The sequence below is a fragment of the Cyprinodon tularosa genome, unplaced genomic scaffold, assembly GCF_016077235.1.
Source record: "Cyprinodon tularosa strain WSP-4 unplaced genomic scaffold, ASM1607723v1 ctg330, whole genome shotgun sequence".
Classification (NCBI taxonomy): domain Eukaryota; kingdom Metazoa; phylum Chordata; class Actinopteri; order Cyprinodontiformes; family Cyprinodontidae; genus Cyprinodon; species Cyprinodon tularosa.
The window spans coordinates 683,471-701,314 of record NW_024039042.1 but is presented as its reverse complement, the minus strand read 5'-3'; the positions used below and the strand labels follow the sequence as shown (position 1 = coordinate 701,314).

Below are 17,844 nucleotides of genomic sequence, written 5' to 3'. Positions count from 1 at the left end.
GGTGGAGAACCATGGCCTTAGACTTGGAGGAGCTGATACTCATCCTGGCTGCTTCCCAATCGACTGTGACCCACCCCAGTGCATGCTGTGGGTCTGGGCAGGAGGGAGCCAGCAGAATGAGATCCACTGGTCTCCGAACCAGACCTCCTACGGAGGGTCCAGGACAGTGCATCTGGATTGGCAGACTGAGGCTGTGGTTCCCCTACATATGAAAGGTGGCAAGAGGGTGTGTTCCAACTATAGGGGAATCATACTCCTCAGCCTCCACATTAAGGCCTATGCCAGGGTTCTAAAGAGAAGAATCTGGAACAGTGGAACAGTGGACAAGCTCTGCATCCTCTGCAGGGTTTTTGAGGGTTCATGGGAGTTTGTCCACATGCGTTTTGGGGACCTGGGGAAGGCGTTTGACTGGGTCCCCAAAAGTGACTTGTGGGGAGTACAGAGTTGGGGATCCTTTACTAAGACCACCCGGTCTCTCTACAAGTGGCGCAGGAGCGTGGCCCACAATCCAGGGATTAACTTGAACGTGTGTATACAAAATGACAGTAAAGTTTGTTTTTTTGAAGTGTTTGTGGTGCATGATGGACGACAGGGCTGCCCTCTGTCACCGGATTATTCAAGTTATCAATTAATATTATTACATTAATGTAACTCTTATAAATGCGACATATTTAGCTCTAAAACCAAAATAAAAAGTAGCAGGAAAATTTTGTCCCTATATCGTTAAGGTTATATCCAGAGTAACTTGGATGCTTGCTATAACATTCACAAGCATTGGTTTTTGGATGTTTGTGTGGAAGAGGAAAACACCCCAGTTTGAAAACGGGTTCCAGATTTTTTGCTGACACTGATATCAAACATTGCACAGCATTAAAGACAAACTGAGACCTGCTATTATACAATATTTGGTCCTTCATTTGAATAAATCTGTCTCATTTTCATATATTTGTGATTTAAAATGGCCGTGTGGAGCCAGCATTCCTAACCCTAACCCATATTTAATTAATTGTTTTGAATTTCTTATTTACCTTAGCTCTGACCCTTACACATACATTACACACAAACACATAGAGACAATGACAGATCTATAACCATCCATGAAAAAGACATCCTATTGACTTAAATACAATTCCTGGAGATTTGTAGCCTCTCCAGATGCTATGCAATTGCCCCGATCAATGTATAACTATTGCTTATCTTTTCCTGTGTTTCTCTACTGCACAGTGTTTCCATTATAATTATGACCCCCCATCAAGCTGCATTTGCCGCTTTGTCAAAATGCTACTTGTATTTTAAAGACAGCTGATACAGCTCTTCCAGCTAATTTAACATTGAATGGGTAATTCATGTAGTTGATTCCATTCTGACGATCATTAAACCTCTAGAGAAAGAAGCTGATGTGAGGGTACAGATCTTGAAGAAGCAGTAGAAAGGCAACATAAGGTGCAAATAAAGATTATGGGTCATTTTTAAACTGTACTGTAAATTCTAAGGGAATTAATCTTTACCACAGGAAATGTAGATATGAACTGACTTGCCGGAAGCAGCCACATTACTCAGTTTTCCTGTTAACATTCATTACCTGGATAACAAGGCTGCTTACATATAGTCAGAAGTACCTGTGTAGTATGGACATACCTAAGCAAGAAACTGTTTTGTTTGGACCAACTCTAACAAATTCTCTTAAGCTTGGCAGACCTGCTAGCCTATAGTTGCCTATTAGCACATTTTCCAAAATAAACGTCATAATCTGGGGGTCAGACTTTAAGATGACCCCAGGATTTTCAAAGGGGTCAAAGCAATTTTTTCAAAAAGAAGTGCAACAGGGGAGGAGAGCAGCAAAAAAATGCATTTTAAACATCCCATACAAAGATTGTAATAAAATGCTTTTTTACTACATTGCTGGTATAAACAGGGCCTAAGGATTTTATTTTACTTAAAAACAACGATTGTTCCCCCAAAACTAAAGTCTCACAAAGTACCAACTGGTTACTGTTTTATCATAACTTTATTGAATAAAATACTTAAACAATAGAAACATCATGAAACCAAATGAGCCTGTGAAGTGAGTAAACACATTTTTTCGACTGTAAACAGCTATGAGTGCTTGTATTCTTATAAACAGGAGGCATTTGGAAAATTATCATTTCAGTTTAACAATTAGACAGAATGTCTCCTAGGGTAATAATAGTTCCATTTGTTCTAAAACTGTCAGTATGTGGGAACGTCTGGCTAGGTTGGTTCTATGTGTTTTCCCAGGAGGGCATCCTGGTGGCTGCTGCTGTGCCGGCTGCTCTTCGCCATCTCATCTACTAATCACCACAGCAGCTTGAGGAGCAGTGCACCAGTCACTCATGCCTGTGTATTAACCTGCCATAGTATTTCAAGCCTAACTCAGTCATATATTCATGGATATTGCCTGTGTCTCTGTGTTCCCGAATCCTGTCACTACTAATTATTTTGTGTGTATGCTCATCCAAGGTATGTCAAGAACCCGATCACTGCAAGCTACATGCTATGATCATTACTTCGTGGTTCTCTATCTCAGAACAAAGCCCTCTTTAGTTGTGTTGCGTCTTCAACACCTCACCATATATTTCTCTTCAGAGCACCGGGTTATTCCCTACCTTTATTTTTCATTACTCTTTCTGTTCAATAAACCTTATTTTACTGAAACTTTCTCCTGAGAGTACTTCCTGCATGGGTCAAAGGATTAGGGAAAAAAACAGGAAAAAAAAAAACCCAAATTCATAAAGCGCTTGGTTGGAGAGACATCCCTGCGGACATTATTATGAGGCTACAGCTTACATGAACACACGGTAAGGAACCATTATTAGGACATATAGTGCAAAAACACCACTGGCTAATAAATGAAGCTATACTTTCACAGAGAAACATGCACATGCAGCAGGTCAGCTATCAGAGGTATGATAGCTTACAAACTGACCTAATAACACTCCTAATCACAAATATAATGTTAAAATCATTACTTCAATCTTACACAATTAGTTTAAGTGTAGCTATTAGCTTTTATTTTCATTTTTATTTTAAGAGAGTTAAACCTGAGTCTAAAACCTGATCCATCTTTTCAACCTCCTATTAGTGCTAAACTTGTAAGTATTCCCCTTTTTGAATTAGGCTGACATGTTTTAGAACACCTCTTAATCAAAACCTAAAATACTTAATCTGATTAAACCTGAACGGATTGAATCCACTGTCAGAGGTCCATAGAAAAGTATGAAAAATACCATAAAATTAAACAAAGGGAAGGACTTCAAGGGTTTTGTCATGGGGACAGACATAGAATTAGACAATTATAGAAACAGGAATGTATGAACACATCACAAAAGTATAAAGAGCCGAAGATGTGCATACAAGCAGGCTGAAAGTAGCAGCCCATAGACTGTTGTTATTTCATTAGGCTTCCTTAGCATATGAAACATTATTCGTTTAACAGTAAATATAAATTATTATGTTGCTCTGTACTTGTGACAGTCGAATTCTACCCTATTCTATAATAAATGTTAGTCTGCCAAATCACACCTGCCAGAAAAAAAGGCAAAAAAGGCATCGGGTTCATGGTTTCTGAAGAAACACATTTTAATCAACTATCTTTTGCATGTTTGCTAGAAACACAACTTATACAAATGAATTAACCTAATATACTAAATTAATATTTAATAAACGTTATAATGCCAACAGCATTGCTGTACCTGATATGCAACACTAGGACCTAATAAATGTATTTGTTCATAGAGACTATGGCAATGATTACACTTTCAATTGTTTTTAAAAACTATGAAATCATCAGTCACAGTTTAACTGCAAACCTACTTGAAAAGCTCAATTTACAGCATTTTACAAACCCCCTTTTTTAATCACTGTTTGAAGATTAAATGTTTTCCATCTATTTTCATACAGTGCCATATTCCCTATGAGAAAACTCTATCGTCCTCCCTTCCTTTAGTCATTTTTCCTGCAGCCACAAATATCTGCTACCTCCATCATGTTACTATAGAGACTGTCCTCTGCATTACCTGCTCATGTTGCCTAATAGCTGTCGTCTAAAGTAGGGTGTCAACTGTTATCAGATGTATATTCTTGGCACTTTTCAAATGAATAAACCAGGCTGCCTGTGGTTGTGCTACAAATATAACTGCTTATTACCATTAAATAGATGGCATAAAGACAGCAGGAGGTAGAGGTTTAACTTACAACAATGTGATTGAGTTGATGTTTTTGTTCAAGAGTGATTTAAAGATTGACAATAAAGGTGGTAACATTGCAGTATTGTAGCAATGCACAGCTGGTTTATGACACTATAAGGAAGCTGAAGCCCTAACAGGGGTAATTGTGGTTTACTGGGAGGTTAAATTAGATGTCAGATAGGAGGGTTTCTTTTTTTTTTTTGCTACTTTTTATTTCCCTCTGTATAAGACATAATTTATGCTGCTACTCGGTTGGCATAGAAACTGTCTTTGTCAGGCAATAGTCATGTATTTTGCAACATGAAGCATGTTTGGCATTGTGAGGGAACCAAACTATAATTAACTGTGATTTAATCTTATAAATGATAAAATAATAGATTTATTGACATGTATGGTGTGTAAGAGGATAAGTAAAAGGTTGAACTCAAAAAAAGGAAATATGTAAAACTGAAAACAGGAACACAGCTTTATGTAAAAAAAAAATCTTTTTCTTTTACTTCTACTATTTAATTCAAACCGTTTCAGTTTTTTCTTTTTTTTTGCTCTCATTTCACTCCACAGGGGTGTGGCTACTGCTGCTACAGCTGTCAACAGATGGATACAATCCTCAGTTTAAGCAAAATTCATTATTTTAAGCAGGTGGGATGAATCAGAGGAAACTGTTGCTTTTTATTTCTGATTATAGACCTCATTAAATTGAATAAATGACTCCCTGGTAACTGAAAGGCTAAAGATTAAAGAGTGAAAAATATCCGAATGTTTTGGATCGCTACTAATGTGAAAAAAATCCTCCAGGTGGGAAGAAAAATGCATAATACTTTAAGACTTAGTAATATCACCTCTGGCACCTCTGCTTTAAAAAAAGACGCTAGGATTTTCTTCGACATGCAAAAATATGTTTGAGTGACAGTGATAAAGCAGAAGATGAAAACTATTTTTTTTTAATTTCCTCTATGAAAAGAAGCAGGCTCTGTCTTCATGTCTCCGGTGCAACAAGCAAATTGGAAATACCTGAAGCGTCAGCTGATAGCTTACAAAACGGAAAATGGGTTTTTATGATTATTTTTCAGCTGTTTAGTCTCTTTCTGCTAAATTTGATAACTACCCTGAAAATTTGCAAGAGCCAAATGAAATGTCAGTCAAACAGCTGTGATCTGCTCAAACTGTGCATCCACAGCTGTCGGCGTCGCAGCAGGTAAAACGAGATTTTGACATTTAGTTGACGATTTAGTTGACATGTTGCATATCTCATGAGTGACTGTCACCTCAGTCCCAAAGGAGCAGCACTTCCCATTTCAGAGAGGTAGACATCTTATTTTAATATCATGTCACCAACTCTGTCCCTCATAGTTGTGCAGTCTATCAATCATACGTGGTGGTTAAAAACAGCAGCTTTTTCATAAGTCAAGGTAAAATAAAGCAGAAAGATTTAAACAAGGTTCTTTTTTTAATCAGAAATCAAATAATTAGAGCAATTAGAAGTTAGTTAAAAAACAAAGAGTGCTTTGTGTGATTTAAACAACCTCTTGTTTTCTACAATTTCTGATTATACATCTCGTTAAGCTATACAGGTCTAATATGCTGAATGCATTGTTACAATTTACAAATTTACGTACTGTACAGCAAAAAGAAAGAATTGTCTGAGCAACCTGATAGGTACAGTAGTTTTCACACTTTTTTCCATCTCAAGGATATTACCTAAAAATATATGCAATTTACATCTAATCAAAAATATTTCTGCACTCTAAAACTAATCACACTTCAGTCACTTCCCTCTGGCAGGAGGCTGCGGTCCATCAGGACCAGATCCTCCCGCCACAAAAACAGTTTTTTTCCCATCTGCTACCAGCCTTATCAACAAGGCCAAGAGCCGCCCTTGACACTGGACAATGTTTCTCTTCCCCATTCAGGATTTCTGCGTTACATTAACGCACAGTCTACTGTGTGTATATAGCCTCTGTGTATATATATATATATATATATATATATATATATATATATATATATATATATATATATATATATATATATATATATATATATATATATATATATATATATATATATATATATATATATATATATATATATTCTATCTTATTTTGTTTTTTGTCTGCACCAACAACACCAAGTCAAATTCCTTGTAAGTGCAAACCTACTTGGCAATGAACTTGATTCTGATTCTGACTTCAACCACATCTTTCTTTACAATAAACAGCATTTAGTGAGACTCTAGTCTGTTTCCAATTCATTCTTCATATGTTTTTCTTTCCATCAGAAACTTTAAATGCATAGCTCTGGCTTTTTAAGTCAGGATTCATTTAAACTAGTTGCAAGCTAACTAAAATGGTTAGTGGTGCAACAACATGAAAATATTAAGCTGTGATATCAAAGCGAAAATTTGCAGACTAATCTTATTTAAATAATCATAATTATTTCTAACTTTTGTTCCTGTTTTCCGTCATAATGATGTCCAAAATACAAACTTCTTGTTTCTACTTGTTCATAAAGATCTGTGGCATTAGAGGCAGCTAAACTGAATATAGCTGCATAAATTACTGGCATGGAGTTTGGATGGGGATTACCTGAAATACAGCAGAAGACATACTCAAGTCAAAAGCTACCTCAATAGTGGCCAAGGTGGATTCTAGCATCTTAGACCAACTCCAGTCATTTAACTCTCAACATGTTTGTACTAGATGGTTATTAACACACAGACCAATTATTATTTAGGCAGCAAATGGAGCTAGGGGGCGATGCTTCACCAGAAAGCTTCTGGCATTGTACAACAGTGAGAATGAAACATCGAAAATTTTTCTGGTCAAAATGACTATGACCAGGGGCGTGCATACATAGACACTAGGTGGTGCTAAAGCACTAGGAAGTTTGCCCTTTTTCAAAGAAAATGCCCTTTTGAAACTCTTTTTTTTTTAATTATTATTATTAATATATTAAGATTTTACTGAGGTCGGTTTTGAAATGATCTTTTGAAAACCTGAGCCATTAAAAACAACTGAAACAATGCCCCAATATGAGCCAGCAGCCGACCAGCCTACTGTATCTCTCTTCCTTTGTCACGTGACCTCCCTCGGTCGCCCGCAGGGCATGCAAGATGCGCCGCATCATAGCAGTCCAGTAAACGTCTTCAGATAGCAGGAACGGTCGCTGACAGGCTGCTTCTCCCGTGCCCCATTAGCCAGGTAATATACAGATCAAGCAGAATCATTTTGTTGTGCATTAAAATGTCTCATTCAGCAGCACCAAACAAGCATTTTTGCCGACTGGTCACCTGATAAACTAGTTGTCTCCTTGTAAGATGCTATTTTACTTTTTATATTTTATATCCATATTTTTATCTTAAGTGTATATATTAGTCTAATTTTATTGCATGCTGTATACCCACAGTTTTTAGATATTTTTATAATTTTTTTACCTATTCCATATATGTTTCATGTTGCACGATTGTACCATAAAAAATTCCTAGTTTGTGAACTCTTCACTAACAATGGCAATAAACCCGATTCTGAAAGTTTTACACTGTAGCCCAAATCAATGACAGATAACGTGAGGACGACCACATAGGCTACAAATAATTTCGGTAGAGTTTGCAATTGCAAATCTACGGAAGAGGATTAGGGCTACTGAAAAAAAAAAATAAGTTAACTGATTTTTAAATTTTATTTCAGTTTAGTATGGGAAAAAAGTCAGAATTCTGAGATTAAAGTCAGAATTCTGACTTTTTTTCTCATAATTCTGACTTTTTTTTCTCAGAATTCAGACTTTTTTCTCAGAATTCTGACTTTTTTCTCAGTATTCTGACTTTAATCTCAGAATTCTGACTGAATTCTGAGAAAAAAGTCAGAATTCTGACTTTTTAACCCTAACCCTTTAAATAAAATTAAAAAATCAGTCAACTTTTTTTTTTTCCAGTGGCCCTAATCCTTCTTGTTAAGACAAACGTTTTCTGTTGTATAGGTTTTGTTAGGCAACATAAATTAACACATTTTGGTCTCTTTATTGTCTTAATTGTATATTGATTTAGTAATTGCAGCACAAGGCCAAGAAAGGAGGGTTAATCGTATTGAAAAATCTTAAAAGCTGTTCACATTTTATTTTTAAGTGGTTTGTACAAAATCAGCAGGTATTAAAATAGCTATTATTTTGTAGGCTACCATAAGTCATATCCACGTGACAAGACTTCCAGTCATGTTGCCCTAATAGCCCATTATTTAAACTAATGTGGCATATTTGTTAAAGCTATTATTATTATTATTATTATTATTATTATTATTATTATTATTATTATTGTTATTGTCATGATGGTTATTATTATTATATTGTAGCCAGTCACAGCAGGGAAGCTCTATACTATCAACATCTACCAGGACAAGAGATGAGGAAGAGTTCAGGGAAGACACAGAGACAGAAAAAGACCAGGATGAGGGAGAACAGCAGGATGAGGGAGAGCAGATGGGTGAGGGAAAACAGGGAGATGAGCCAGATGAAAGAAGTACGCTTTAGTCTGTTCTGTTGGTGATGTGACTTTTTTCCATTGCAAACTCACGTTTAGAGAATGTTACAAATTAAAGTCAAATTTCATTCAACATGCGTGTGTATTTTTTTTTTATATAATTAAGTGTTCCACGTGCGCTAAAAAGTCCCCCCCCCCTCCTGAGCACCTGCCCCCCAAAATGTCTGTGCACTCCTCTGACTATGACAGTATCTAAAGCGACTTCAGTTCTGTTAAATTTTTCACATTTCCTAACTTATTCATTAATTATTTAATCAGAAGATAAAAGCTTTTTAGATATTCTCTTTGTTCACTATAAATTTAACACAGGAAATATATTGGCCACCAACTAGACACCAACTACACTCTCCATTTCCTTTGCTCTGTTCCAATACAACTGTTCTGTAAATCATTTGCTAGTTCTAACACACTGCAGAAAATTTTAAATCTAAGTGAAAATCTAAAATATAACTTGTTAAAATAACATATTTTGTCTTAAATTAAGCAGGTATGTGAGACTCTTTACCAATGGAATAAAACAATTTACATTTAAAATAAGAAAAAAAAATGCATTGTCTTATCTTATTTTAAAAGCAACGGTTATCATTCAATTGGCAGATCATATTATTTGCCTACTTCAATTACACTTATTTTAAATACTTCTTTTATATTTAGTTTGTGCAGTGAAGGTCAGCAGTATAGCTTTACAAACTTAAGTTAGCACAATTTACTTTAAAGGAATAGTACACCCAAAACATGATTAGCCTTCATTTTCTACTCACCCCCATGCTGAACAACACTCTGGAGTACTTTTTTGATATCTCAAATGCACCTGGAGATCTGGGAGGCTTCTTGCTGTCTGCTGACATTCAAATAATGGAGGTCTACGGTGCCCGAGACAGAAAGGTCCATAAAAGTCCACAAAAACGTGTCAATATTCCTCCATACTGCTCGTCCAATGTATTCCAAGTGTCCTGAGTGGGTAGCATCCAGAATTTACTCGAAATGAAGTCATTTAGAATGTTTTTAGAGCATAAACAGTAGTGTATAGGATTTCCTGAAAGCGCGCGCCGGCGCGTTTATGACGCTACGGAAGCCGGCAGACTAAACCAGATGAAAGTGCGCATTCGCGTCTGCTCTGCCGATAATGCAAGCGTAGCAGAAGAAATGTGCTGTTTACCTGTGCAAAGAAAGAAACAACGAAAGAAAAATGTCTGAGGACTTCAGTGTTGAGGAAGAGCATGAGTTCTTTGCCGAGCTGAATGCGCTGGTTTGGTCTGCCGGCTCCAGTAGGCTCGTGAACGTGCATGTGCACGCTTTCAGGACATTTGAATGTCAGCAGACAGCAAGAAGCCTCCCAGATCTCCAGATGCATTTGAGATATCAAAAAAGTACTCCAGAGTGTTGTTCAGCATGGAGGTGAGTAGAAAATGAAGGCTAATCATGTTTTCTTTCCATCTATTACATATCAATGTAAGGGCAATTTTCTTTAGATCTATGCATTAAAAGCAAATAAATAAAAATGTAAAACAACTACAAGATGGTGTCTGACCTCATTGAAGTGTGCGTCCTGAGTGGCGGTGAGGCCAAAGCCGCTCTGTTGGGTCTCAAACGTCAGGAGGCGGGAGAGGAGTCGCTCAGCAATCTGCAGGTCATTGCCATAGAGGCGGCTGGTAGCCTCGGTAACGTCCCTGAGCTGGTGAGCTAGCTTTTTCTCCATGATGGTGTTCAGCTCCGTCTCATTACGCTCCAGGGAATCAAGCTTTACAAAACAAAATATGACAAAAAGCATAACTGTTATCCTCAGAAATGTTAATGAGATTTGACAGAAAAAAATACAACATGAAAAGCTCAAGGTACTAAAGGTCCTGATAAGTTATTAAAATAATAATCCACGAACATATCCTTGAACCTAATATGTTGAACAGAACATCTCATTTTTCTGTGAATGTGCTCGGTTCCAAAATGTTTTTCTTTTTTGTGCATTTTAAAAAATTTTTTTTTTTTTTTAGCCCAGGTGTAACTGATGCTGTCATACATCAGAAGGTGAATCTCTGTTTCTTTTCCTTACATTTAAAAAAAGAAATACCACACCAATATAGTAAATAAGCCATTCACAAATAAATGCAAGCAAATATTTGCTTTAGTTTTATTCCACTGTTGTGAAATAAAACTCCTTCTTGATTTGGTATTCCTGAAAAATCCCAAATGCATGTCTCATAAACCATGAAGACTTATTAGATAACCATGAAGTTTAAAGTCTACATACAGCGATGTTGAGTTCGACAAATGGAGGCGAGGTGCAGTTATAAAGGTCTGGATCCAGCCACCCTCTCTCCACATCACAGTGCCGGATTGCTGCACCTGTAAGAGGACAAAAAGGAAGAATTAGAGAGGTTTAAAGTGAGCTGGGTTTAGAATTGGACAGCATTAGCGTGTATGTGTACTAACCTACAGAGCCTTTGGGGCAGGGCACAGCGGCAGGAAGGTTAAACTTGGTTCGAGGCCACCAGATCCCCTGAGTGATGGTCTTTGGACAGCCATCATAGATAACTGCAAGGAGAATAGCATCAAAAATGTTATGTATCAGGGTAAAGGCTCATGCCAATGACATATATATATATATATTTTTATTTATACATTAAAAATGTTTGGAGCAAAAACAATTTATAGTATAGCTTGATAAAACAAGCACAGATGTTTCCCAACTTAGGTTCACATAAAACTGTGCTTCCTTCTCACCTTCACATCCTGAATTAGTGACTTCAGCAAAGGGGTTGTCACACATGTTGCACTGGCGGCCGATCACGCCAGGTCTGCACTGACACTGGCCCGTCTCAGGGTCACACGATCGTGAAAAGGAGCCCACCGGGTAACAGTCGCATGGGAGGCAGGTGTCAGAGACTCTATTGCGATAGTGAAACTCCTGTACAGAGAAGATAAGGTCTTTCACTGACTGCACATTTAAACCCCGAAGTTATTGAACATAATGAGGGAGGTGTTCTCAGTTTATCAGCATAAACTGAGGAAAGTAAAAGAAAAGATGAAGGGACATGTGTTTAAATTTGTAATTAGTATCAATAATACATTATTTACAAATAGTGTTACAATTTCATGCATCAGTTTTTCTGGTGTCATGCTGGCCTAACTTTAAGTCTCTAAAAAATGGTCAAATAGCAGCAACATCTGTGTTTGTGGTTTACTTTTAAAATATAACAAAACAGATTTTAAATAATGTCACTGTTTGCTGTTATACCTATATTATAAGCAGACTAAGCATAATAATATAATTTCATGATATTTATATATTTATAATTATATAACTTTAAGTCAACTTTCTTTATTGCATCCACTAAAATCTACAGCTGTATCAAGGTAACAGTTTTTTTCTTCACTGGATGTGATACCTTACTATAGGGATGCTCAACAACAACAAAAAGCACAAAACTGGTTCTTGGTGATTACAGGAAAACAAAAAGCTATGGTTGCTTCCAGCAGGTCAGGTCATAGCGCTGCTAAGCTAACAGCTCTGTTTTTCTGCCAATGTCCAACCACATTAAACTGTTTAGCAGTCTGCTCAGTCATGCAGCTACTCTACAGTATGATGAACTGCTGTCCTCTGTTTATTATCGAATTGATACCTGAATATTCTTTGTAAAATGGGATCTGAACCAAAATAATCTCAGCTTTACAGCAACAAGAGAAGTTACAAGTAAACTTACAGACATTCTAGAGTTCAAGCATCATTTATTCTTAGAACTGGAAGCTAAATCTATAGCTCTCATACAGTATTTGTGACATACTTAGAGAAGAAAATCATATTTTGATCCAATCTACATTTTTTATCCGATTTGGGGTTCAACTCACAGTTTGGAATTTCATGTGGGAAAATTGAATTCAATCCAGCACAATAAAGGTGAGTCATTTCTGGGAATAGGACCATAATCTGATTATCTAATTACCCCTTGGTATTAATAAAGCATTTTTCAATGTATTACAGAACTTAAATATAACTTATAATCTTCATTTCCACCCCATTTTTATCTTTCTATTTCTGCTTTTAGATCACCTGTTTTTCTGTTTGTAGAGGTTCAACGATTGTCAGAAAAGAATCAACTATAGTTTTCATCTGCAAACTCAACACAAAAGCAGCAATAATATGAATTGCTGATTAAATTAAAAGGAAGACCTATATCAGCTGGATTTATTTGACATTAAAGTACCACTTTCACAATTCTTAAAACGCAGCTGGAAGTGAGGGTCATTATTATGGAAACCCTGGACAGTACAGAAACAAAGGAAAATAAAAGCAATACTTAGACATTGATCGGCCAACTGTGTAACGTCTGGAGAGGCTCTGCGTCTCCAAGAACCGTAATTTGGTCGATAAAATATTTTCTTCAGGGATGGATATAGATCCATCTTTGTTTTTTGCATTTGTGTGTCCTGTTTGTGTGTATAAGGGTCAGAGCTGAGTTCAATATCCTAGATTAAAGATTGTGGTCAAAACATCAGATTAAATGCAGGATAAATCTGGGTTAGGCACACTGGCTGCAAACAAACTTTTTAAAGCACATTTATAAAAAAAAGGACAATTATGTTAAAGCAGGACTGGATATCATATAATAGTAGGTCATGGTTAGTCTGTAAAGCTGTGCAATGTTAGCATTCAGCTACTGCAAAGATGCAAAGATTTCTTTATAGTTTTACTTTTAAGGTGAATTTTTCACCAAAGATTTTTATCTGCTTATTAGATAAAAAAAACTGCTTTAATGCAAGTTTAGTTTAAAACTTGTTTTGATTTAGCTTTAGCTACCGTGTAAATAATAAATCACTTATGTTTCTTTTTGCCTACCTCTCATCTTTATCTATACATGTATTTATATATATATATATATATATATATATATATATATATATATATATATATATATATATATATATATATATATATATATATATATATATATATATATATATATATATATATATATATATATATATATATATATATGTATATATACATATATATATATACACTATATTGCCAAAAGTATTTGCTCACCTGCCTTGACTCACATATGAGCTTAAGTGACATCCCGTTCCTAATCCATAGGGTTCAATATGACGTCGGTCCACCCTTTGCAGCTAGAACAGCTTCAACTCTTCTGGGAAGGCTGTCCACAAGGTTTAGGAGTGTGTTTATGGGAATTTTTGACCATTCTTCCAGAAGCGCATTTGTGAGGTCGCACACTGATGTTGGACGAGAAGGCCTGGCTCTCAGTCTCCGCTCTAATTCATCCCAAAGGTGTTCTATCGGGTTGAGGTCAGGACTCTGTGCAGGCCAGTCAAGTTCATCCACACCAGACTCTGTCATCCATGTCTTTATGGACCTTGCTTTGTGCACTGGTGCACAGTCATGTTGGAAGAGGAAGGGGCCAGCTCCAAACTGTTCCCACAAAGTTGGGAGCATGGAATTGTCCAAAATGTCTTGGTATGCTGAAGCATTCAGAGTTCCTTTCACTGGAACTAAGGGGCCAAGCCCAGCTCCTGAAAAACAACCTCACACCATAATCCCCCCTCCACCAAACTTTACACTTGGCACAATGCAGTCAGACAAGTACCGTTCTCCTGGCAACCGCCAAACCCAGACCCGTCCATCAGATTGCCAGATGGAGAAGCGCGATTCGTCACTCCAGAGAACGCGTCTCCACTGCTCTAGAGTCCAGTGGCGGCGTGCTTTACACCACCGCATCCGACGCTTTGCATTGCACTTGGTGATGTATGGCTTGGATGCAGCTGCTCGACCATGGAAACCCATTCCATGAAGCTCTCTGCGCACTGTTCTTGAGCTAATCTGAAGGCCACATGAAGTTTGGAGGTCTGTAGTGATTGACTCTGCAGAAAGTTGGCGACCTCTTCGCACTATGCGCGTCAGCATCCGCTGACCCCGCTCCGTCAGTTTACGTGGCCTACCACTTCGTGGCTGAGTTGCTGTCGTTCCCAAACACTTCCATTTTCTTATAATACAGCTGACAGTTGACTGTGGAATATTTAGGAGCGAGGAAATTTCACGACTGGATTTGTTGCACAGGTGGCATCCTATCACAGTTCCACGCTGGAATTCACTGAGCTCCTGAGAGCGACCCATTCTTTCACAAATGTTTGTAAAAACAGTCTGCATGCCTAGGTGCTTGAATTTATACACCTGTGGCCATGGAAGTGATTGGAACACCTGATTCCAATAATTTGGATGGGTGAGCAAATACTTTTGGCAATATAGTGTATGTATGTTCATTTTCCCTATAAATTTTCCATGCTCTATGGAAACAGATCCATAGGTTGCCACTCTAGACTGTGAAAGTGTTTGTTGTTGTCTTGATTACCTTGCAGTGACAGTGTCCACTCGTCTTGTTGCAGTCAGGGTCAAAGCCTTTATTTACATCACAGTGACACGGTCCACAGGTGGGAGATCCCCACCAACCCCGAGGGCAGTGGTGGTCAATCCTACATGATGAAAAAACAGCCATAAAAGAAGCAGAAAAAACAATATTTATCAGTCAAATAATAAGATATGTTGGTTAAGTCATTAAAAACAGGTTTTCACTAGTTGTCTATATTTCCATTCAAACATCGGAGAGCTAATTCTTCTGTTCTTTCTGTTTTGTTTTGTTTTTTTTTTAAATAGGAAAGTGAGAGATTGATCTAGGAAGAAAGCAAGTATTTACTCTCACCAAACCAAAAAAGACAAGATGCTTTGTTTGATGATTGTCTTTGATGGGAGAACAGAAAAAAAGAAGAAAAAACTTCCCTTACAATAAAAATGTTGATACAAGGCTTCCCTCAGGCAGAAACGTGTTTCACCTGTCAACTCATTTTATGTTATTTGTCATGATAGTTTCAGAAATAAAAACAACAACAAAACCTTCTCAAAAAGACATTTCACCTCAGCCAGACTTTATCTAATAAAGGAGAAATTGCATAAGTATTGAAAAAATTACATCAGCAAATCTTCTAGCTGTTTTTTTTCAGTTTCTGACATCCCTCCCTCTTACAATGTATGATTAATGTAATCAAGGGAACTTTGCATGCAGCAATATGTAAATATATGTATTTTAAGACATGACGCACAGAAAATATTAGAGATAATTAGAATCATTATTCAATCAACCTTCTATATTCAGTCTGAACAGATGTTTCAGCAGAAACTAAAAGTGTTCACTTTATTAGTGCCTAACCAGGTGCATCGTTATGGAAAATACTTACACTCTGATTAATTTTATGATGAAAAGTTGAAACACACACACACTGAAAGAATGACCAGATTAGAAGAAAAAGCATCAGCTGAATGGATTTCTCAGAGAAGCAAAGTGCTCAGTGTCAGGTCAAAGTGACTGCCATTGCGGGAAAGTAGGAACACACATAAAAACCAAGAGTAGCTTTTGACTTGTTCAGAGTCAGAGTAGGAGCTAACAAGACACACAAACCCTGACTGGGCTTAAATGGTTTAGACCTCAAAGTACTTCAGATGCTTCACACACCTCGCAGTTAAATTCAGGTTTGCTTGCTGAATCAATTAACCATGTTGGTGTGTGTGTGTTTGGACTTGTTTTTACAATAGTCTGGGGACTTCAATCTGTTTACAATTACGTCATGGGGACCTATTTCCTTATGGGGACTAAAGTCCTGGTTCCCATATGGTAAAGTTCTATTATTTGAGTTGGGGTTAGAGTTAGGCATATGTTGTTAATAGTTAGGGTAAGGGCCTGGTTTAGGCCATATAAAATTAATGTAAGTCAGTGAATTGTCCCCATAAGTCATGAAGACATGACCGTGTGTGGGTGTGTGTATACCTGTGCTGGCAGTACTGCCCATAGTGATTGTCTCCACAGTCACAAATGTATCCATGGGAAGAGCTGGGCTTGCGGTGGCACTGAGCCTCGTTTTCACATGGACTCAGGTGACAGGCATCAGTGCAGCTTTTCCCATAGTACCCTGGGAAATACAAATGAAGACTTTTCTTTAACAAAACAAACAACAATACACAAATAAAACTGGTATTTTCAAATCCCTAAATGTAACCCAGGGTGAAAACTGCCCTTAGTCCCGCCTTACTGCCCCATTGGTTAGAGTGACAGTCAGTCACACAGTGCATGCAGCCAATTGACACACCTGAGGCAATTATTTAGGCTTGCTCCAGCTTTCCCCAGTCAGATGTGAGGGGGAGAGCTGGAGACAAAGGAGCTACAGATCCGAGAAATCCAGTGAGTTTGGAGCCTTGGAGCTGCCATACTCTCATCTTTTATTGGAATTGGCCAGGTGATCCCTTTTTAGGGAAAAAGATGGCGAGCTTCTGAAAACTGGCTGGAGCCAGGAGAGCCTTAAGAATCACTCCACAGTGGACTGGTCTGTATCATTTCCCCCCTCCATCTCACCACTCAGGCATACACTCCATTATTCACTTCTTCATCTGAAACAACTTGCGCTGGGACATTCTTCAACTTAAATATCTGGATAATCCAACCATGGATTTCTGAATGTGTGTCGGGTCAGACTCTGGACTGATCAGCGGGGAATTTAAGACCAGTTGTGCACAAACAAAAGGATTACCACAGTACTGTGTATATATATTTTTTTGTATTTATTTTGGGTTCTATGTATGTTGTCTTGTATTGTTTACTTTAAATTTGTCTAATACATGGTATTGAAGGCAGTTATTTTGTGTTGTTTATTGATTACTGACAACGGCTCCAGTAGACGAATTCTAGTCTTCTGATTTTCTTCCATCTGGTCCTTTTACACTTTAAATAGTGCTACATTATTGGCGAGCTAGCCAGGAGCTGTTTTGATCAGTAATCAATAGAAAACAGTTGAGCAAAGTTGCACAAATAAGGTTCCTACTCACCAATTCAATTTCCATTATGGAGGTTTTTGAAACCCTTGGTCTAAAAATCCCTAACACAGTATTGATTGATGGAGTCCCAGAGAACCCCACTGATGAACTTATTGCTTTTCTTGAACAGTATGGTGATATCAAGCAGAGACTTACCATTGATTCATCTGAATCAGAATTTGATCAAATGTTGGTTGTTGAATTTGATTCTGGGTTGTCTTTAGCACGCTTAT

The 17,844-nt window shown here is 37.4% G+C and overlaps 1 protein-coding gene across 2 annotated transcripts in view; it reads right to left on the bottom strand.

Moving 5' to 3' along the window:
* Window positions 1–17,844, bottom strand: part of celsr3 (cadherin, EGF LAG seven-pass G-type receptor 3) — a 153,726-nt gene that overhangs the window by 32,523 nt on the left and 103,359 nt on the right. For both annotated transcript variants that reach the window (XM_038293860.1, XM_038293861.1), the window contains 6 exons: window positions 16,572–16,713; window positions 15,105–15,225; window positions 11,461–11,644; window positions 11,170–11,271; window positions 10,988–11,082; window positions 10,271–10,480 (listed from right to left, as the gene is read on the bottom strand). In XM_038293860.1, the coding sequence (XP_038149788.1) occupies window positions 10,271–10,480; window positions 10,988–11,082; window positions 11,170–11,271; window positions 11,461–11,644; window positions 15,105–15,225; window positions 16,572–16,713 (854 nt within the window). The remainder of the gene's footprint in view (window positions 1–10,270; window positions 10,481–10,987; window positions 11,083–11,169; window positions 11,272–11,460; window positions 11,645–15,104; window positions 15,226–16,571; window positions 16,714–17,844) is intronic.